Below are 20,481 nucleotides of genomic sequence, written 5' to 3'. Positions count from 1 at the left end.
AGCCTGCAGAAGGGAAGGGGCAGGCACAGTCGATTAAGCCGTGGAGAGGGTACAAGGCAGGTAGGAAAGTAGCTCCGGAAGGCTGGTCAGTAGCCTAACGGAAGGAAAGGGTTTTTTTTTTTTTTTTCCCCCTCTTAAGAGACTCTCGCTCTTCCCTGCACCCTTCCGCAGTCTTGGAGGGCCCAGTTTCTTAGCTGTCCTGTCCGTTCCCCCTCCCCTACTTGGAAAGGTGGCTCAGTCCTTCCGGCACGCGACCCGCCGACGGTTGGGACGGATGCAGGAAGTTTCTGATTGGTGGAGTCGCAGAAGCACCGGGTGAAAAGAGCTCCGTCGGCGGCGCGCCCGAGTTCAGGTGTAGCCAATACCGTACGGCAAGATGGCGCCCCCGTACTTTGGGACGCCCTGAGGTGACAAGCCCGCCCTCTACTGGTCACAGGAAAGGGGACCGCAGACCGTGTGGGCGACACTTGGAGGTGGGGGCGGGCCTACCGCCACTTCCGGCCGAGGCGGGGCCGAGGGCCGTACGACAATATGGCCGCGTCTAGGTGGCTGTAGGCGGAAATTCAGCAACTTCCGGTCCAGAGACGGGCCTGCGGTGGGAGGGGGAAGGAAGGCGGAGGGAACCATGCGAGGTTCTGAGATCAGCAGCGAGGGTCGCCTCGAGAGACCGTTTCTGAGGTGGGGGCCGGACCGTGCGGGGAGCGAAGGCGGGGGCGGGAATGTCGAGGGAGAGGTACTGGGGAGTGCCGGACGCTGAGTCTGAGGGGCAAGCTGTGGTACCTTCCTTCCAATCCCTGAAGGGGAGTGGGGCGGCCGGGGGACTGAACTGGGGGAGGGGGAGTTGGCGGGAAGCTCATTCTGGGGAAGGGGTCGGACGCGGGGTCGGGATCAGAGAGGAATCGGGAGAGTTCAGCGCTAGGCTCGCAATCGGCTACGGTCACAGAGAGAGAATGGGGGAAATCGGGTGGGGTAAGAGGGAGGGGACTTGAGGTGAGATCTCTCCTAACCTAACGCCCGGGTTTGAGGAGACCCGTCAGAGGGTGGAGTGTGAAGATAATTCAGGAAGGCGAAGGGGGAATGGGTGGTTGGGAGGGAACCTTCTTCGCCTCAGAGAGTCTCGGAGTTGGGGGTGATTCTTCAGGATGGGGTGAGGGTGTGGATTTGACGTGCTTGAGAGCGAAGGAGGGGAAGGCTCGGGAGGTGGTGCTGACGGGGGTGTGGTGTCTGTGTTAGGGAATGTCAGGAAATCCAGAGTGCAATGCGGAAGGTGGTCCAGGGGTTGGAAGAATCAACTTGGCTAGTATGAGATGATAGTAGGGAAACGAACCAGAGACAGGATATCGACAGGAGGGGTGGAGCTGGGGGCGGGGAACTTAAGGTTTTCAGGTGGTTTGGGGCCCCCCTAGTAAAAGGTCAGAAAAGCGTCCGGTACTAATGTTTGCTGAAGATTGGCGGTGAGGACACTGTTGGGCAGGGCTGGGTGTTACTGGAGCCCAAGAAGACTGGAAAATGTGTGCGATGAAGGGATGGGCTGTGCTGGAGGGGCGCTTTCTGAGGCCCCATCCCCTTCCAGCAGGAATCCCGAAATCCCCAACACTTCCTCCCTCCGGGGGATTTGATCCCCCCATGGCCACCGCTAACAGCATCATCGTGCTGGATGATGATGATGAAGATGAAGCAGCTGCTCAGCCAGGGCCCTCCCACCCACCCCCCAATCCGGCCTCACCCCGGGCAGAAGCCCCTGGCTCCTCCCAGCCCCATGGGGCTGGAGGAAGCAGTAGTTCTGGCGGCAAGAAATGCTACAAGTTGGAGAATGAGAAGCTGTTTGAAGAGGTGAGCTTTAGGGGAGAAGATTCTTGTGCCCCAGGGAGGGGGATGGCTGACTGGCTCTCCTATCCTTTCTTCCCCACTAACCCCACCTCGCCTTCTTTCTCTCAACCCCTCCCCTTGTCTCTTTCCCCCTCCCTTCTTCCTCTGAACCCTCTAGTTCCTTGAACTTTGTAAGACGCAGACAGCAGACCACCCTGAGGTGGTCCCGTTCCTCTATAGCCGGCAGCAGCGTGCCCACTCTCTGTTTTTGGCCTCGGCGGAGTTCTGCAACATCCTCTCTCGGGTCCTCTCTCGGGCCCAGAGTCGGCCAGCTAAGCTCTATGTCTACATTAATGAGCTCTGCACTGTTCTCAAGGCCCATTCAGCCAAGAAGAAGCTGAACCTGGCCCCTGCTGCCACCAAATCTAGTGAACCCTCTGGGAATAACCCTCCCACAGACCCCTCCTCGGACCCCACACATGCCGAGACCACTGCCTCTGAGGCCCCAAGGACCCGTGGTTCCCGGCGGCAGATCCAGCGCTTGGAGCAGCTGCTAGCGCTCTATGTGGCAGAGATCCGGCGGCTGCAGGAAAAGGAGTTGGATCTCTCAGAATTGGACGACCCCGACTCCACGTACCTGCAGGAAGCCAGGTTGAAGCGTAAGCTGATCCGCCTCTTCGGGCGGCTATGTGAGCTCAAAGACTGCTCTTCCCTGACGGGCCGTGTCATAGAGCAGCGCATCCCCTACCGAGGCACCCGCTACCCAGAGGTCAACAGGCGCATTGAGAGGCTCATCAACAAACCGGGGCCAGATACCTTCCCTGACTATGGAGATGTGCTGCGGGCCGTGGAGAAGGCAGCTGCTCGGCACAGCCTTGGCCTCCCCCGACAGCAGCTCCAGCTCATGGCTCAGGATGCCTTCCGAGATGTGGGCATCAGGTTACAGGAGCGACGCCACCTTGATCTCATCTATAACTTTGGCTGTCACCTCACAGATGACTATAGGCCAGGTAGGGATTAGTGAGATGCCTGTCGGTAACCCTTATATCAGATGTTTGGTGGAGGGGGGCATCTCACTAGTCCCATCTTCTAGGGTTTGGGCTGAGTACTCTGACTTTATATCTTCCCATGTAGGCATTGACCCTGCACTGTCGGATCCTGCCTTAGCCCGGCGCCTGCGAGAAAACCGGAGTTTGGCTATGAGCCGGCTGGATGAGGTCATCTCCAAATATGCAATGATGCAAGACAAGAGTGAGGAGGGCGAGAGACAGAAGAGGAGAGCTCGGCTTCCTCAAGCTACCTCTTCCCACACTGCAGACCCCCCCAAAGCCTCCCTGGATTCTGGTGAGGTATGGAAGGGATAAACCCTTCAGACAGACTTTGTCCTTCCCTTGCACTGGCCAGCAGGGATTCCCCGCGCACCCATCCCCTGTCCCCCGAGGGGGAAGAGTGCAAAAGGAACACGAGAACCAGACCCTCTGGGGCAAGGGATTCCTTAGAGGAACTCCTTTGTCCCCCAGGGCCCTAGTGGAATGGCATCCCAGGAGTGCCCTACCACCTCCAAACCCGAGACTGATGATGAAGAAGATGAGGAAAGTGATGAGGAAGAGGAAGAAGAGGAAGAGGAGGAGGAGGAGGAAGAAGAAGAGGAGGCCACAGATTCTGAAGAAGAGGAGGATCTTGAACAGATGCAGGAAGGTCAGGGGGACGATGAAGAGGAGGAGGAAGAGGAAGCAGGTATGTCAAGAACAGTCTCCTCCTGTGTCAGTTCCCTCTACTCTGTTAGAAATGAGCCACCTGTTTGAGACCCTTCCCTTCCTCCTCTTACTCTCAGCAGTATTCTTTCTCCGAGTTCTCATGCTACCTCTCCCTTCTTTTCTTCTTTTCCAGGTCAGAATGGAGACAAGAGCCCTATGTCCCCACCACAGATGTCCACTGAAAAGAATCTGGAACCTAGCAGAGGGATCAGCAGGTCTGCAGGGGAGCAGCAAAACAAAGGACTCATAGTGTCACCATCTTCATTGTCAGAAGAGCCCTTGGCCCCCTCCAGCATAGATGCCGAAAGCAATGGAGAACACCTTGAGGAGTTACCCCTGGAGGAAGAGAGTCCTGTGTCTCAGCTCTTTGAGCTAGAGATTGAAGCCTTGCCCGTGGAGACCACCCCTTCCCCTGAGGAGAGGGACATTTCCTCTTCCAGGAAGCAATCAGAGGACCCCCTCACCACTGTCCTGGAGAATGGAGCAGCCATGGTCACCTCCACTTCCTTCAATGGAGGTGTGTCTCCTCATACCTGGGGAGATTCCTGTCCCCCCTGCAAGAAGTCTCGGAAGGAGAAGCAGATTGGAGCAGGGCCATTAGGAAACAGGTAACAACAAGAAGGACGAGGAGGAGGGAGGCTAAGGAGAGATTACAGGGGGCTTTCTGAGAGGAATATTGTGGAACTGGGTCTGCTGGGAGAGACCCCTCCAGCCTCAGGCTCTCCATAACCCCCCCCTACATATTTGTGTTTCTGTCCCTAGCTATGTGGAAAGGCAAAGGGCAGTGCATGAGAAGAATGGGAAGAAGATACCTACCCTGTCTAGGCCACCTTCTCCCCTGACTTCCATGGCCCCAGTTGCTGATTCCTCCACGAGGGTGGACTCTCCTAGCCATGGCCTGGTGACCAGCTCACTCTGTAGCCCATCTCCAGCCCGGTTGTCCCAAACCCCCCATTCACTACCCTCCCGGCCTGGTACTTACAAGGTAAGAGGGGGAGGCACTTTTCCCCTAACTTAATTCTCTTTCATTGTCTGTTTAGTTTCAGGTGTTCCATCTGAATATTACACGCACCACATCCTCTCTCTTCCTTTTTCCTCACCCCTGTTTTTAATCTCTGATAAATCCTTCCCTCCGCTTCTACTCCCCCTATATTCCAGACAGACGTCTCTTTCTGACTCCATCTCTCACTCCCCTGCAGATGAGTGTGGCCACACAGTGCGATCCTGAGGAGATCATCGTGCTCTCAGACTCTGATTAGCTGCCTCTCCTCCCACTGCCAGCTTCCAACAAAATGTTTTGGGATAGTATTTGAAGGATGGTGGGAAGCTGATCACTGAGGAAGGGATTGATTGAGCTAATCGCCTTTTGGTGGTGTATCTTTTAAAAAAAAAACAAAAAAACAACAAAAACTTAAGTTTTACACAGAAACATTAATAAACAGTAAAGTTCTTTTCTTATTGTATCCTTGTCTTTTCCTTGTCCTTACATACGCAATGCTTGGCACCAGCTGTTCTCAGGTTCAGGGTCCCCTGACCCCTGGCAACACTTTGGAGCTGTCCTTTGTAGCCTGTCCTTAGATCGCCTCTCTCGGAGTTCCCTCGCCCTCAGGCCTTCCCCTTGCCCTCTGCCTGGCACTCAAAACAAAACAAAACAAAAAACAAAACGTGCTTCGGCGTCCGAAATACGCTTTACTTTCTCAGTTTGAGCTGTAGGAGTAAAAAGGCCAATCAGGGGCCGACTCAAGGTTATTTGGCCAATCCGTGCCTGGAGGAAGGGGGCGGGGTTTCGGGGGGACGGTCAGAAGCTGGGAGAGCAAGGTAATTAGATCGCGCAAACCCGCTAATGGCCACAGTTCAGGGGCGGAGCCTAAGCGGCGATGGCCAAGGCCCTTGGCCAATGGGAAGAACAGGCTTGCAGAATTAAAGGGAAATGAATGCTTTGGCCAAACCACCAAGTCCTGAGTTCTTCAGCGGCGGAAGAGGCCTGTTACCTTTAAGGTGGAATGAGACCTCTGTTCTTTAAAGGAGAAGTGTCCGAGTCGGCCAAGCATTGCCCTGCGGCACGGGCGGGGGGTGCCCGCCTGTGCCTTTAAAGCCGGAGGGGCGGGAGGCGGAGCGGAGGCGGAGGGCGGAGGGAGTCGGCGCAAGATGGCGGCGGGAGGGGCCCAGGCTGCTGCTCTGGCCGCCGAGTGAGGGGCGGGGGGGCCCGGGGGCGCGCGGCCCGGTAAGCGGGGACGCGCGGGGTTGGGGGGCGCCTTCCGGGTGGGAGAGGAGGTCGAAGTAGCGCTTGGGGCGGAGCAGAGGGGGGCGGGGTCCGGTGTGGGCGGGGGTAGGCAAGGGGCGGGGCCGAGAGGGCCACGGGGGTGGGTCTTGAAGAGGTGGGGCCGAAAGGGCCAAGGGGAGTGTCTTGAAGGGGCGGGACTAGAGGTAAGCCGGGGGGCAGAGGGGGCCTTGGCTGGAGAAAGAGCTGGGTGGGGGGGGATAGGCTAAAAAACACATGAAGAGGGGGATGGTTCTCAGTACAGGAGCAGACTTGCCCCCCTCCCAATAAAAGGGTGCAAAACACCAATAAGGTAAATGTTGGAAAGTCAGGCTCTCAGGAAATTACGAGGAGAGGCACCCCACTCCCCAAACCACCTTATTTCTCTAATCTCCAAGGAAAGAGCACTGGATTTGGAGTCAGGACTTATGCGTTTGCTGACACTGTCACTTCCTGGCTGTGTGATCTTGGATAATCTCATCTTCTGAACCTTAGTTTGCTATCTATCAAATAGGGTTGAGAGGGATACCTACCTTACTGTGCTATTGTGGGGAATCAGTTAGATAAAGGGTGTGAACATGTTTTTAAACTGTAAAGGGAAGGACTTTGTCATTATGAGATGTTATCATTCTTCTCTCTTTTTTTTCCCAGAGACCCCCCCGGCCGCCCTCCTCCTTCCCCTTGTTCCTGTGGCTGGGGGGGTACCCCCTCCCTCCACGCCATGGAACCATCTCCTCTCTCTCCCAGTGGGGCAGCACTGCCCCTGCCTCTGTCACTGGCCCCACCCCCACTGCCCCTGCCTGCAGCTGCGGTGGTACACGTGTCCTTCCCTGAGGTGACCAGTGCCCTCCTGGAGTCCCTCAATCAGCAGCGGCTACAGGGCCAGCTCTGCGATGTGTCCATCCGAGTGCAGGGCCGGGAGTTCAGGGCTCATCGTGCTGTCCTGGCTGCCTCCTCCCCTTACTTCCACGACCAGGTTTTACTCAAGGGCATGACCTCCATCTCACTGCCCAGCGTCATGGACCCAGGCGCCTTCGAGACTGTCCTGGCTTCTGCTTACACTGGCCGCCTCAGCATGGCTGCTGCTGACATTGTCAACTTCCTCACAGTGGGGTCGGTGCTCCAAATGTGGCACATCGTGGATAAGTGCACCGAACTCCTTCGCGAAGGCCGGGCCTCAGCAACCAGCACCACCGTCACCACTGCCGCAGCCACCTCTGCCACTGTCCCTGGGGCTGGGCTCCCATCAGGGAGTGGGGCCACCGTAGGCCCCGCCACCATGGGCTCTGTGCGCTCTCATGCCTCCAGCCGGGCCAGTGAGAATCAGTCCCCCAGCAGCAGCAACTACTTCAGCCCCCGGGAGTCCACTGATTTCTCCTCTTCCTCCCAAGAGGCATTTGCAGCTTCTGCAGTGGGCAGCGGGGAGCGCCGAGGAGGTGGCCCTGTATTCCCAGCCCCTGTGGTTGGCAGTGGGGGAGCCACCTCGGGGAAGCTGCTGCTGGAGGCAGACGAGCTTTGCGATGATGGTGGCGATGGAAGGGGTTCTGTGGTTCCCGGGGCTGGGCTCCGGCGGCCTACCTATGCACCACCCAGCATCATGCCGCAGAAGCACTGGGTATACGTGAAGCGGGGTGGAAACAGCCCAGCACCAGCACCCCTGGTTCCCCAAGACCCAGATCTGGAAGAGGATGAGGAGGAGGAAGACCTGGTGTTGACCTGTGAGGATGATGAAGATGAAGAGCTGGGGGGTGGCTCCAGGGTTCCCGAGGCTGGAGGACCCGAGGCTACTCTTAGCATAAGTGATGTCCGGACCCTAACTGAACCTCCGGACAAGGGAGAGGAGCAGGTCAATTTCTGTGAGTCTTCCAATGACTTTGGCTCCTATGAGGGTGGGGGTCCTGGGGCTGGGCTTGATGATTCAGGGGGGCCAACCCCTTCATCCTACACCCCCTCCCACCCTCCGAGGCCCCTGCTTCCCCTGGACATGCAGGGCAACCAGATCCTAGTCTTCCCATCGTCTTCATCTTCCTCCTCCTCCTCACAAGCTCCAGGACAGCCACCTGGGAGCCAAGCTGAACATGGGGCGGTGACCCTGGGGGGCACCTCGGCCGGGGCCCTGGGCATGCCTGGTGGTGCCGGGGGGACCCCTGGAGGGACAGGCAGTGGGGATGGGAATAAGATCTTTTTGTGCCACTGTGGGAAGGCCTTCTCCCACAAGAGCATGCGCGATCGGCACGTGAATATGCACCTCAACCTGCGGCCCTTTGACTGCCCCGTGTGCAACAAAAAGTTTAAGATGAAGCACCACCTGACCGAGCACATGAAGACGCACACGGGCCTCAAACCCTACGAGTGTGGCGTCTGCGCCAAGAAGTTCATGTGGCGAGACAGCTTCATGCGCCACCGGGGACACTGTGAGCGCAGGCACCGCCTGGGCGGGGGCGGGAGTGGGCCTGGTCCTGGGGGCCCGGTAGGGCCAGCCCTGCCACCCAAGAGAGAGTCCCCTGGCGGGGGCGGGGGCAGTGGTGATGAGGCGAGTGGGGCCACGCCCCAGTCCAGCCGAAGGGTCTGGTCCCCACCCAGTGTGCACAAGGTGGAGATGGGCTTTGGTGGAGGTGGAGGAACAAACTGAAGCGGCGGGCTCCTAGAGGTGGCTTTCTGGATGGAGGAAGCAGGGGGCACAAGGCAGGGGTGCTGTGGCCCTCAGGTGATCTCCCACCATGCTCAATGTCTTCCTTATCTCTCTGGACTTGTATATATTTTGGAGGGGGGAACCATGTTGCACCATCGGCCACCCCAGTCCGTTCCTCAGCCCCTCTCCCACGACATATCCAAGGAACTAAGTCCCCTTCCCCTCAGATGGGTGCACTGAAGCCCCCAGCTCCAGACTAGGGCACATATGGTGGGGGGAGGGAGGGGGGCCGTGGAGCATCCTGGAGTCACAGGGTCAAGGGTCAGGTGGTTGTAGTCTGTACCTGAAGTCTGTGTTTGTGTTGTTGTGGGGACCAGGCCTTTGAGCCCCACCCTTGTCCTAGAACCCACCCCACCTCCCTAAGGATGTGCCCTATATTTCCACCCTCATCCCTCCTATCCCTCCTTGGGGGCCCCCAGCTGGATTCTCATTGAGGAGGGAGTGAAGACGAAGAGGGAGTAAGTCGTAAGAGTACACGGTTTTTATTTTAAATCTTATTTTTTTTAAATGGTGATTAAAATATTTATTGGTCATTTCACTCGGCTTACCAACAGTCCCTCTGTGTTTGCTGGGGTCCGGGCGCAGGTGGGGAAGGGCGGAGTAACCGAACTCTGGGAAGTGGAGTCTGGGGGAAGGGGCGGAGGGAGGAGGAGCCTGGGGTTGGGGAGCGCCCAGAGACCAGGTGGTGCTGTGTGGTCCAAGAGGGCGTGGCCGGCCCGAGGTCCCCTGACCAGAACCCGAGCTACTGTTTCGGGATCCCCGCCCGGCCAACGCGGAAAGCACCTGCCGCCTGCGTGCCCTCACCCTACCAGAGAGGGGACTTCCTCCGCCTCTCCTGCCAGCTTTTCAAGGAAAGTGAAAGTGAAAGGGAGAAGTCGAGGCTTCGGGGCTGAGCAGATCGCGGCGCCATGAAGCCCCTGTCTCTGCTCCTCGCGGTGGCTTTGGGTGAGCGAACCCCGAGACTCAAAGGCCCAAGAACATGGGGGAGGTGGAGGGAAGTGAGCCCACCACGCGCCCGACGCGGGGGGCGTGTCGCCCCCTCACTCGCGCCCCTCTCCCCCAGCCTTGGTTACCGCCGTCTCGGCGGGACCCGCGGTGATAGAGTGTTGGATGGTGGAGGACGCGGGCGGGGGCCGCCTGACCAAGAAACCTGCCGCGCTGCTGCTGCGCCAGGGCCCGGGGACACCACCTCCCCGGCCGGACCTCGAACCCGAGCTCTACCTCAAAGTGCATGGTGAGTTACCACGGACTCGCCCTCAACTCTGTCACTTCCACCGAAACCCCCTCCTCTTTAGGTCGCGCTGTGATCTCGGGCCTCAGTTTCCCCGTGTAAAATGAGTCTGGATTACCTCTAAATCTCCCGCTGCTGGGTAGTTTGTGCCTTCGGTATTCCCTGGACGCTGCCCTCCCCGCCCCTTTCCTGGTGGCGACTGCAGCAGCAACTCGCTTCTCCCGGCTCACAGATCCCGCGGGAGCGCTCCAGGCTGCGTTCAGGCGGTACCCCTCGGACGCCCCCGCGCCCCACTGCGAGCTGAGCCACTACGTCCCGTTCCCCGCCTCGGCGAATTGGGCCAGGGGCCTGACCCCGGAGCAGAGCTGCCCGCGGTCCTTGGACGGGACTTGGTTCATGGTCAGCATATCCAGTTCGATCTTCCGCCTCTCCAGCCTCCTAAGAGTACAGTCCGAGCCTCAGCCCGAGCCTGCTCTCATCACCTTGGCAACAGGTAGAGAGGGGCGGGCGGAGGGGGTTGGAAGTGGAGAAGAGTGGGTAGATTCTGAGGGTCAGGATCAGCCTGTGACTCGCCGTGTGAACTCGTTTCCCCACTTGGGGCTTAGTTTCCTCATTTGTAAAGGCGAGGCGGTTCGGCTAGGATTGTTTAATCGGTCTCAACAGCTTCTTCTCGCTCCTGCCCAGTTTCGAACAAACAATCACAATCCTCCCTTTAGGGGGCGGGGCTTCGTGGAGTTCCGGAGGGCTGAGCTTTGGAGAAAGTCTGACTTTTCCTGCCCTGGGACCTTGAGAAACTTGTAAGGGGATGGGGTTGGGAGAAGCTCATAAGCAGGAACCTTTTTTCTCCGCTCGTCCCTGGTCTGTGTCTTGCTAGGTAGACACTGCCATCTTTGCGGTTTTCGCTTTTTCAGAAACCGGCGTCGAAGCGTACAAGCCCCATCTGTGCCCACATCCGGAGCTGTGGCCTTTAGCTAGGCAAAGGCTCTTGCACTCAAGTGCGTCGACCCTTCTTGCCAGCCCCTTACCTATGGCTCGTGAGCACGCACTGATTCTGTGGTCACCAAATGGTGGGCTGGCCTGTGTGGAAAAGACGGGAGGCCTGATGGCTCCCACCGCCGGCATCGCTCGTGAGCTGGTGCAGAGCGTTTTGATGGGCAGGGATCTGGCATTTTACCGAGCTGAGGCTTGAGAGGGAGTGGGCGGATAAAGCAAGACTGGGGTCCATGGGTGCTCACCCTTCTCGCAGCGGAGGGTGGGGTAGGATACCAGTAGAGTCATTGGCTTCCTTCAGTCTTGTGAGGTTTTTTGTTTTTTGTTTTTTTTTAAGTTTACCTAGTTTTAGATGTATCTCTATACACAATATAGGGCTCAAATTCAAGACCTCTGAGATCAAGAGCCACAATGCTCTTCCGACTGGGCCAGCCAGGTGCGTCTTGTGCCATTTTTTTGTAAACAACACAGCACAACTGGCAGGCCAACCCTCCCTTCTCCCTTCCCCAGGACCACCTTCCTGCCACCCAGAGTGAATCACCCCAGGACCAGGGAAAGGGACTCAGCACCCATTCATCACCTCTACCTATGCGGCCATTCTTAGTTCCCAGGCCCCATCCTAGGCAGGGGCAGAGGCAAACTGTTCCTTGTCGGGAGAGTAGCTCTCTCCAGCAGGCAGGAATATTTCACAGAGCTGTGGGCTTAACCAAGGTGCGGGGTGAGAAGATGCTTTTCTCTCTGAGTCTGTTTTTCCAGCTATAAAATGTGGATGCTATTTCCCATGTGCCTTTCTCTTTGTTGTGATTCTCAGGAGAGACACTTTGTTAATTTATTCACCAATTCAATATTTATTAGTACCAAGGAGAAATTTGAGCCCAGTTGGTTCTCAGTCCAGGCTGCAAATAAGAGTCCTCTTGAAAGTCTCTAAAATTGGGGTGCCTGGGTGGCTCAGTCGGTTAAGCAGCTGCCTTCGGCTCAGGTCATGATCCCAGGGTCCTGGGATCAAGCCCCACTTCGGGCTTGTTTCTCCCTCTACCGCTGCCTGACGTTCTTCCTGCTTGTGCTCTCTCTCTCTCTTTGTCAAATAAATAAAATCTTAAAAAAGAAAAGTCTCTAAAATATACTGAATCGTCCCACTCCAGGTGAATTAAATCAGAATCTCTGAGGTGGTCCTGGGCACTTTTAAGGATCAGGAAGGTGATCAGATGTAGATTCTGCTTTCAAGAAGGTTTTTGGAAGATTTGTCTTGGCTAATTGTAGAGTGTAAGATAGTTTGGGCCATGAGAGAAGTGTGGATAGGACCCCTGGAGTGCCCCGGGTGGGAAAATTTTCTGCTGCTCATAGACCCCTGGGGGTAAAAATTAGTTGCTGTGCTCAGTCTTCCTTTTCAAGCATTTCTACTTGATTGGGAATTGAAGAAAATGAAAGTGGTTTTAACGTAAAATTTAAAATGAATCTTTTAGGGGCACCTGGGTGACTCAGTGGGTTAAAGCCTCTGCCCTCCGTTCAGGTCATGATCCCAGGGTCCTGGGATCAAGCCCTGCATCCGGCTTTCTGCTCAGCAGGGACCCTGCCTCCCGCCCCCACCACGTCTGCCTCTCTGCCTCCTTGTGATCTCTGTCTGTCAAATAAATAACTTTAAAAAATTGTTAGAAAAATAAATAAAATGAATCTTTTAGGGGCACAAATCATTGGTAATTTTGCTAATATACATTTATACAGTATTTCTTAGCAAATACTTTAAAATGTTTGTTGCTAAATACCTGCCCTAACATACTTCGTGTGTATGGTTTTTTAATTCTCGTCGTTCTTTTAAAACATTTATGGAAAATTTCAAAGACACATAAAAGTAGAATGATCGAATGAACCTCATAGACCCATCCCCCATTTTTGTGGTTAGTAGGTTTTACCACATTTTTTGCCAACCCTTCTCCCATCTTTTTTCTTTTCTTTTCTTTTTTTAAGATTTTATTTATTTATTTGACAGAGAGAGAGAGAAACAGTGAGAGAGGGAACACAAGCAGGGGGAGTGGGAGAGAGCGAAGCAGGCTTCCAGCAGAGCAGGGAGCCCAGGACCCTAGGATCATGACCTGAGCCGAAGGCAGATGCTTAAGGACTGAGCCACACAGACACCCCTGCTTTTTTTGAAGTGTTTTAAAGTATCTATCAGACATCATATTATTTACTCCTAATTACTTCAGTAAGCATCTTTATCAAATAAGGACTCAAAAAAAGAAAACAAACCATTGTCATAACAAACCAAACAACAATTCTTTAATATCACTTAATTTCTTGCCCATATTAAAATTTCCCCAGTTTCTCAGTGATATTATTTTAGAGTAGATTTTCTTGAATCTGGATCAAAAACAGGTCTCTGTGTATTACATTTGGTTCTTGATCTGCTTGGATTACCATAACAAAGTATCATAGATTGGGTGTCTTAAATTTATTTTCTTTTTTTTTTTTAAATTTTATTTTTTTATTTTCAGCAAAACAATATTCATTGTTTTTGCACCACACCCAGTGCTCCATGCAATCCATGCCCTCTCTAATACCCAACCGCCTGGTTCCCCCAACCTCCCACCCCCCCACCTTCAAAACCCTCAGATTGTTTTTCAGAGTCCATAGTCTCTCATGGTTCACCTCCCCTTCCAATTTCCCCCAACTCCCTTCTTCTCTCTAACTCCCCTTGTCCTCCATGCTATTTGTTATGCTCCACAAATAAGTGAAACCATATGATAATTGATAAATTTATTTTCTTACAACTGTGGAGGCTAGAAGTCCCAGATCAGGTCTAAGATCAAGGTGCTAGAGGGGTTGGTGTCTGATGAGAGAGCTCAGCCCTTGTGGTTGCACGTGCCATTTCCGGCTATGTCCTCATAAAGAGGAGAGGGAGCTCTGGTGTTTCTTCCTCTTCTTAAAAGGACACCAGCATATCAGGTTAGAGCCCTATGTTAATTATCTCATTTGATCATGATCACCTCTTCACAGCCCCTATCTCCAAATACAGTTGGCCCCTGAACTGTGGAGGAGTGGGGGGGTGGGGAGAGCCGTCACAGGTCCTGACCCCACCCCCAGCAGTCAAAAATCTGCATACCCTTGACTCGCCCAGAATTTAACCACTCATAGCTTACTGTTGACTGGAAACCTTACTGAAAATGTAAACAGTTGATTGACACATATTTCATGTGTTGTATTACATACTGTGTTCCTAAAGTAAGCTAGAGAAAACGTGTTATTAAGAAAATTTATCACACAAAAAAGAAAATCACAAGGAGAAAATACATTTATATTACTGTACTGTTAAAAAAAAACAAACCTGCATATAAGTGGACCCTTACAGTTCAAACCTGTGTTGTTCAAGAGTCAACAGTATAGTCACATTGGGGGTTAGGGCTTTAACAAATGAACTTGGGCGGGGGTACCACAGACATAGAGTCCATAACAGTTTTGTCTCTTAAGTCTCCATTATTCTGTAATTGCCCTGCACCCCCGAAAGGCTCTTGGCTTGTCACTTGTCCTGTAAAACTCCCCATATTCTGTATTTGGCTGAGTGTTTCCTCATTGTGTCATTTTCCTCCTTGTTCCTTTAACCTCCATACTTCCTTTGGATAGATCTAGAAACTTGATTAGATTTGGACTTAAGTTTTTTCAGTAACGCTTTATAATAATTACTACCATTCACTTTATTTTTTTTTAAAAGATTTTATTTATTTATTTGAGAGAGCACAAGCAGGGGGGAGTTGGCAGGGCGAGAGGGAGAAGCCAACTCCCTGCAGAGCAGGAAGCCTGACATGAGGCTCTATCCCAGGACCCTGGGATCATGACCCACGCTGAAGGCAGACACTTAACCGACTGAGCCACCCAAGTGCCCCTACCATTCAGTTTATTAACAGAAAAGCAAAAACCTATATAACGCAAGCTATAGAAACAGATATGAGTTTCCTTGGGGTTCTGGCTCTGTTGCATTTATATTTGTATTTCTTGGAGTCCTGCTTGTGGGATGCACGTCTAAAACTGCTCATTCAACCAATGTGAAAGAGTTCTGTTAGGTTAAGGGTTAAATTAAGCTGTAAAACCTTCAGATTTTATTAATCCTGTGGATAGTTTTTAACAGTTCAAAAGTATGTTTCTGGATTTTGATGAAGTGAACTGCCTACCTTTTTACTTTAGTGAACAAAAAGTCCCATGAGGTTGAGAGAAGTTTCATCTTGTGGGGCTCAGAAGCTACGATTAAAAATTACATAATCACAGTTGAAAATTATGTAATACTTTTATGTGAAGGACCAACATTTCTGGGAAGAAGGAGCAGGAGAACTGACCTTGAGGGACATGGAGTATTTAAATATTTGGGAGACAATGGGGAGGGACCCGAAGGACCCTTATGACCATAGCAAAGAAAGGCCCAATGATTAGAGTTTCTAGTAGACACAGAAAGGGATTCTTTGGAGCTGGTTCTTGGGGTGCAAGAGAAGTCTGGAAGGGTGGGTTGGGGGCTAGGTTATCAAGTGCCCTGAGATCTGGGCTTTATAGGTGACAGTGAATCATCAGAAGTTTTGTGTGTGTGTGTGTGCACATGTGCACGTGCGCACACACACGCATGTCATTTTCCCTAAAGCCTGCTATTTTATTTGACTCTTACAAAGGTAGGCAAGGATCAGATCATTGGGCAGATGAGAAAAATAGGGCTTGAATGGTTTTCCTGAGATACCCAGCAAGACCGTGAGGAGGATGATGGCTGTACTGAAAATAGCAACACCTAACATTTATTGAGCATTTTCTTTTCTTTTCTTTTTTTAAAGATTTTATTTATTTATTTAACAGACAGAGATCACAGGTAGGCAGAGAGGCAGGCAGAGAGAGAGAGGGGAGGAAGCAGGCTCCCTGCGGAGCAGAGAGCCCGATGCGGGCCTCGATCCCAGGACCCTGGGATCACGACCCGAGCTGAAGGCAGAGGCTTTAACCCACTGAGCCACCCAGGCGCCCTATTGAGCATTTTCTATAGCCAGGTCCTGGCATTTTATTGGCATAACCTCATTTATTCCTGTCAACAACCAAAAGAACGAGGTACTGATATCCTCCCCAGGTCACAGATGAAGAGATCTGAGACAGAGCACTTGGGGAACTTGTCCAAGAACTACCAGCTTGTAAGAAGCCAGGCTGGGGATTGAGCCTGGCTCGTTGAGCTCCAGCTTGTGCCTTAGTCGCCTGCTTCGTTGGTAGCTGGGTTTTTTAAACAGGCACGTGACCGGCTCAGACTTGTAGCCACACTGTGTGGCTCCAGCGTGGACGATGAATTGAAGAAGAGGGAGACTGAGGATAGGAAGACCTGAGAGGAGGTTGTAATTGTCCTTGTGTATCTTGGTGAGAACTTGAGCTGGAGACAGAGGTGGGATCTCTCAGGAAGACTGAATTAGGGCCTGGTGGGGACAGCCCATGGTACATTATATTTGCCAATTTGCTCCTTTGTCTCCCTTACTAGACCATAAGGAACTTGAGGGCAGTCCCTGTCTCATTCACCGCTCTGTCCTCTACCTTGAACATCGATGCTTGGTAAATATTAGTTAAGTAAGAGAATTGGAGGACGAGTCTTGGTGACGTCAAGTGTTTGCCTTTAGTGTCTGGGGGGCTACTGGTGATCCTTCATTGGGGCGGGGGGAATGGGCATTGGAGTGGGGTGAGGGAATGCTGCAGAAATGCTGTTGAGTTGGGGCACGTTAAGCTGGTCTGACGGACGGTTAGATGTAATCACCGTAAACACTTTGGTGGCCTTACTGTATTCTGGGCCCTGTTTGAAGCACCTTCCAGATATAGGTGTCTTTGTTATCCAGATGCCAGAACTGAATAAATCTGGTAGCAGGAGGCACTAAATGATTTAACCCTCATGACAACCCCATGAGATAGGTACTATTACCATCATTATTATCTCATTATTTAGGAGACTAAACTGAGCCATGGCAAAGTGAAACAACCAGCCCATGGGGCCGTATAAATAGCGGGAGAGTAGGGATTAACCATCGCGGCCCAGCTCCAGGAACTTAACTAGCATCCCCTGTCTCAGCAGAGCATAGAGGTCTGTGTCCAGGTCTAGGCTAGAGCTAGAACCTTCCAGAGTCAGTAAGTGCTCTGCACAGCACCAGAGGATTGACAGCCTGAGTTATCCCAGCCTTCCCGAGCGAACCAAGAAAGGCCTCACTCTTTAAGGGTGGGGCATGGAGACGGGACTGGTTCAGGCTGTGTCAGAAGTGCACTCAGCCCACGGACCCCAGAGCTTGAGCAGGCTCTGTGCTCAGACCAGCCTTCAACGACTGTGCCCACTCACTGCCCCTGTTCTGGACCTGTCTGCTCACTCTTAGCCACCCTGGGTCCCATGCAGGCCCAGAACAAAGAAGGATTTGCAGGGAGGACTAGAAGGTGGCGGGTATCAGAAAAGGAGGTGTCCTCTGAGGGGTGGGTGAATTTGAGTTGGGTCCTCCCTATAATTCTATTTCTCTATTTTTTTTCCTCTTTCTTTCTGTCCCTCTTGCCCCTTCCACTCCCTCTGCTCCTCATCTTCCCCAGCTGTGCTGACTGTCCTCACCCACAGCCCCGTCCCTCGGATCCAGCTGGGACAAGATGCTCTGCTGGACTTGAACTTTGCCTACATGCCCTCCATCTCTGAGGCTGCTACATCTCTGGCGCCAGGTCCCCCTCCCTTCGGGCTGGAGTGGCGACACCAGCACCTGGGAAAGGGGCACCTGCTCCTGGCTGCAACTCCAGGGCTGTATGAGCAGATGCCAACTCCCCAAGAGGGGGCCGTGGCGTTTGCCGCCTGGGATGATGATGAGCCGTGGGGTCCGTGGACTGGAAATGGGACCCTCTGGCTGCCTGCGGTACGGCCCTTCCAGGAGGGTGCCTACCTCGCCACTATACACCTGCCGTACTTGCAAGGGCAGGTCACCCTGGAGCTTGCTGTACAGAGTGAGTTGGGTACAGGGAGCTTCAAGGGTCAACGGTGGGCACAGGGATTGGGCAACACCATGATGGCAGAGAAGACGGTGCTGCGTGAGTGGCAGGAGGCAGATGGAGGTCTCTTGGAGTCAGAGGGGCAGTGGGGGGAGGTCCCTGGGAATCTGAGTGATGGGGATGAAGGTTCTCGAATCTGAAGAATAGGACATCCCTGAGAAAGGGTTTTAGCATGGGGTTTCCTACGAAGCACCAGTGGGAAGACAGCGGGTTCCCCATCCTGGAAGAAAAAAAATTCAAACCCATCTCAGTTTGGGGGAAAGCATAGGGCAAACTAAGGGTCTCTGAGGGAGGACAGATGTGGACTGATTCCCTCCATGCTCCTTTCCTGTTTTCTCCCCAGAGCCCCCCGAAGTCTCCCTGATGCCGGCACCTCTTGTATGGGCTGCCTCCGGGGAGGCACCCCCTGAGTTGGTCTGCCACGTGTCCCACTACTATCCTTCTGAGGGCCTGGTGGTGGAGTGGGAGCTCCGGGGCGGCCCAGAGGGCAGCTTTCAGAAGGCCGAGGGGCAGAGGTGGCTCTCTGCCCTGCGCCACCACTCAGATGGCTCTGTCAGCCTCTCCGCGCACCTGCAGCCCATCCCAGTCACGGCCAAACACCATGGGGCACGCTACGCCTGTCGTGTCCACCACCCCACTCTGCCCGCCTTGGGGCGCAGTGCCGAGGTCACCCTGGAGGTGGCAGGTAGGAGTCAGGAGGAGGATGGAGCTGCCAGGGGTGGGGTGGGGGTGGATGTCGGCACCTGGGAAGATACTGAGTTCACTCTCCCCGCTTCCACCTGCCAGGTCTCTCTGGGCCCTCACTAGAGGACGGTGTGGGCCTCTTCCTGTCTGCCTTTCTCCTCCTTGGGCTCATCAAAGCACTGGGCTGGGCTGGTAAGTGTGACCCTCACTGCCACAGTGACAGTCCCTGCCTACTCCCAGTGGCCTGCCACCTATCCCTCTGCCCTACCACTACTTCATACCATCCCTTTTCAATCTCTCTCCACAGCTGCCTACAAGTCCACTTTGAAGGATTCAGAGGAGAAGGTAACAGTCCTCTTTCTTTCCATTCTCATTTGAGCCTTTCCCTGTAATTCCTCACCCAGGGACTCCTCATGCAAACTCCACCCTGGATTTGGAATTCTCACAGACCTGGGTTAACTCCTGCCACTCTGAATGTTCTACTTAACACCTCAGTTTCCTTGAGCGTAAGGATGAAAAAAATTACTTAGGCGAAAGCACTCCGCCCAGTGTCTGCCAGCCAGAAAACCCACAGAAACTAGGAGCCCTGTTCCTCTGTCACCCTCTGTGCCCACGAGGGTTCATTTATCTCTGGACCAATCATGAGCATTTCACCTCGTCTTCTAAAACCCAGAATGCCTCACCTCCTTTTTTATTTCTCTTCCAGAAAGTACAGTGAGGGCACTCATCACCATCCTGGGGAAGCCGCCATCATCTCTGGCCTGAGTTACTGCAGTAGCGCCCCCAAATACTACACCATTACCTGCTCATGCTCTCTCCACCCTCTCTCTCCACAGAGCAGCTGGAACCCTTTTTCAAAGGACACAAACCTATAGCATTTCCTTTCTTAGAGCTCTAAGGCAGTGGTTCTCAAAAAATTTTAATCTCAGGCCTGCTTAAGAATTGTCAAGAATGCTAGACAGCTTTTTGGTTATGTGGGTGATAAACTACAGATATTTATGCTACTAGAACCTAGTAAATTATGCTACTTAGTAAGTTCTAGTAGCATCAATTGCTTAGTAAGCAAGCCTGCGTTCTTTTAGCTGTGAGGACAATGATGTCAGTAGATAGCTTCTGGAAAACTCTAGTGGTACAATATTTTGGAGAAAGTGAAAAAGGCAATATTGTTATGAATAGCCTTAACTTCGCACACCCACAGAAATAGTTTCCAGGACCTCCGGGACAAGGGCCACACTTGGAGAACCAGTGCTCTAGAAGCCAAATCCATTTCCTGTCCTGGCCTAAGCAGCTCCCGCTCTGGAGCCACCGCTTGCCTCTTCAATCCTACCTGGTACCCTCTAGCCCTTATTTCAGTGTCACACCGATGTCGATTTTCTTTTTTTCCAATGGCTCCCACCTTCCCCGGTCTGTTCCCTTTGTCTGGTCCACCCTCGCCTTTCTTGGGCTCCAGACCAGGTCAGCCTCGTTATTCCCTCAGACCAAGCAGTGTCCCTTTCGTGCGGTTCACCACAGTTGTATTTAAGTGATTGTGCGAGTCCTTGTCAGATGCCTGTCTTCCCTGCCCTACTGTCGGTTCCTCAAAAAGCAGGAAAGTGCCTGTCTGTCCCCGGCTGTGTCCCCGATCCGGCAGAGGGCCGGGCGCCCACTGGAGGGCGCTCAACACAAGAAATTAGTCCTTTTCTCGTCCTAAGAATTCAAAAGCAGGTGTTCGACCAAAGAACTACGGGATGAAGGAAGCGGCAGCTGGCCTGGGGACCTCCGAGGGGGCGGACGGTCGGCTAGACCCACGCGGAAAGCGATCTAATCGTGTGGGAATAAAGTTGTGTTCTAGTGCTCCCAACAGGGTGTCTCATTCTACCCCACGGGTCCCCTTTGCAAGCAAGCACAAGACTCTTACAGCCATCTCTGGTCCCTTCCACTTACCCCCGACCTCTCAAATGCTTTGGCGACACCCAACCCTCCGGAACAGTGGGGGTCGAGCGCCACTCAAGGCGGGCAGGACGCCCTCTAGCAGCAGGCTTCGGTGGGGCGGGGACGGGGGGCGGGGGTAAGC

At 53.5% G+C, this 20,481-nt stretch overlaps 3 protein-coding genes across 7 annotated transcripts; all 3 read left to right on the top strand.

Moving 5' to 3' along the window:
- Positions 1-545: 545 nt before the first annotated feature.
- DAXX (death domain associated protein) lies at positions 546-5,029 on the top strand. Of its 5 annotated transcripts, none has more exons than XM_047733376.1 (8): positions 546-678; positions 1,574-1,833; positions 1,988-2,819; positions 2,944-3,158; positions 3,330-3,450; positions 3,697-4,174; positions 4,329-4,551; positions 4,766-5,029. In XM_047733376.1, the coding sequence occupies exons 2-8, from the start codon at positions 1,627-1,629 to the stop codon at positions 4,823-4,825; spliced, it is 2,136 nt and encodes a 711-aa protein (XP_047589332.1). In that variant the 5' UTR covers positions 546-678; positions 1,574-1,626; the 3' UTR covers positions 4,826-5,029. The 5 variants fall into 5 exon arrangements, with proteins under 5 accessions (XP_047589332.1, XP_047589328.1, XP_047589330.1 ...); XM_047733372.1 differs by having other exon boundaries at positions 3,330-3,546; positions 3,700-4,174; XM_047733374.1 differs by having other exon boundaries at positions 547-678; positions 1,577-1,833; positions 3,330-3,546; positions 3,700-4,174.
- Positions 5,030-5,401: 372 nt separating this feature from the next.
- ZBTB22 (zinc finger and BTB domain containing 22) lies at positions 5,402-9,056 on the top strand. Its single transcript, XM_047734050.1, has 2 exons — positions 5,402-5,790; positions 6,478-9,056. Exon 2 carries the CDS (start codon positions 6,548-6,550, stop codon positions 8,456-8,458), a length of 1,911 nt encoding a protein of 636 aa, XP_047590006.1. The 5' UTR covers positions 5,402-5,790; positions 6,478-6,547; the 3' UTR covers positions 8,459-9,056.
- Positions 9,057-9,202: 146 nt separating this feature from the next.
- On the top strand, positions 9,203-20,268 carry TAPBP (TAP binding protein). Its single transcript, XM_047734053.1, has 8 exons — positions 9,203-9,463; positions 9,582-9,752; positions 9,982-10,242; positions 17,301-17,699; positions 18,088-18,429; positions 18,531-18,620; positions 18,736-18,773; positions 19,135-20,268. The coding sequence occupies exons 1-8, from the start codon at positions 9,427-9,429 to the stop codon at positions 19,144-19,146; spliced, it is 1,350 nt and encodes a 449-aa protein (XP_047590009.1). The 5' UTR covers positions 9,203-9,426; the 3' UTR covers positions 19,147-20,268.
- Positions 20,269-20,481: the final 213 nt, after the last annotated feature.

This window comes from Lutra lutra, chromosome 6 (genome assembly GCF_902655055.1).
Source record: "Lutra lutra chromosome 6, mLutLut1.2, whole genome shotgun sequence".
NCBI classification, from domain to species: Eukaryota; Metazoa; Chordata; class Mammalia; order Carnivora; family Mustelidae; genus Lutra; species Lutra lutra.
Note: the sequence above shows the minus strand (reverse complement) of the source record. Positions and strands in the feature narration are given on the sequence as shown.

Excerpts from the sequence above, each read along its gene's own strand:
- TAPBP (XM_047734053.1), top strand. The coding sequence starts at position 9,427 with ATGAAGCCCCTGTCTCTGCTCCTCGCGGTGGCTTTGG. Across the intron at positions 10,243-17,300 it reads TCTCATCACCTTGGCAACAG|CTGTGCTGACTGTCCTCACC; the intron begins GTAGAGAGGGGC and ends CATCTTCCCCAG. Across the intron at positions 18,621-18,735 it reads CAAAGCACTGGGCTGGGCTG|CTGCCTACAAGTCCACTTTG; the intron begins GTAAGTGTGACC and ends CTCTCTCCACAG.
- ZBTB22 (XM_047734050.1), top strand. The coding sequence starts at position 6,548 with ATGGAACCATCTCCTCTCTCTCCCAGTGGGGCAGCACTGCCCCTGCCT.
- DAXX (XM_047733377.1), top strand. The coding sequence starts at position 626 with ATGCGAGGTTCTGAGATCAGCAGCGAGGGTCGCCTCGAGAGACCGTTT. Across the intron at positions 1,834-1,987 it reads ATGAGAAGCTGTTTGAAGAG|TTCCTTGAACTTTGTAAGAC; the intron begins GTGAGCTTTAGG and ends TGAACCCTCTAG. Across the intron at positions 4,175-4,328 it reads GCAGGGCCATTAGGAAACAG|CTATGTGGAAAGGCAAAGGG; the intron begins GTAACAACAAGA and ends TTCTGTCCCTAG.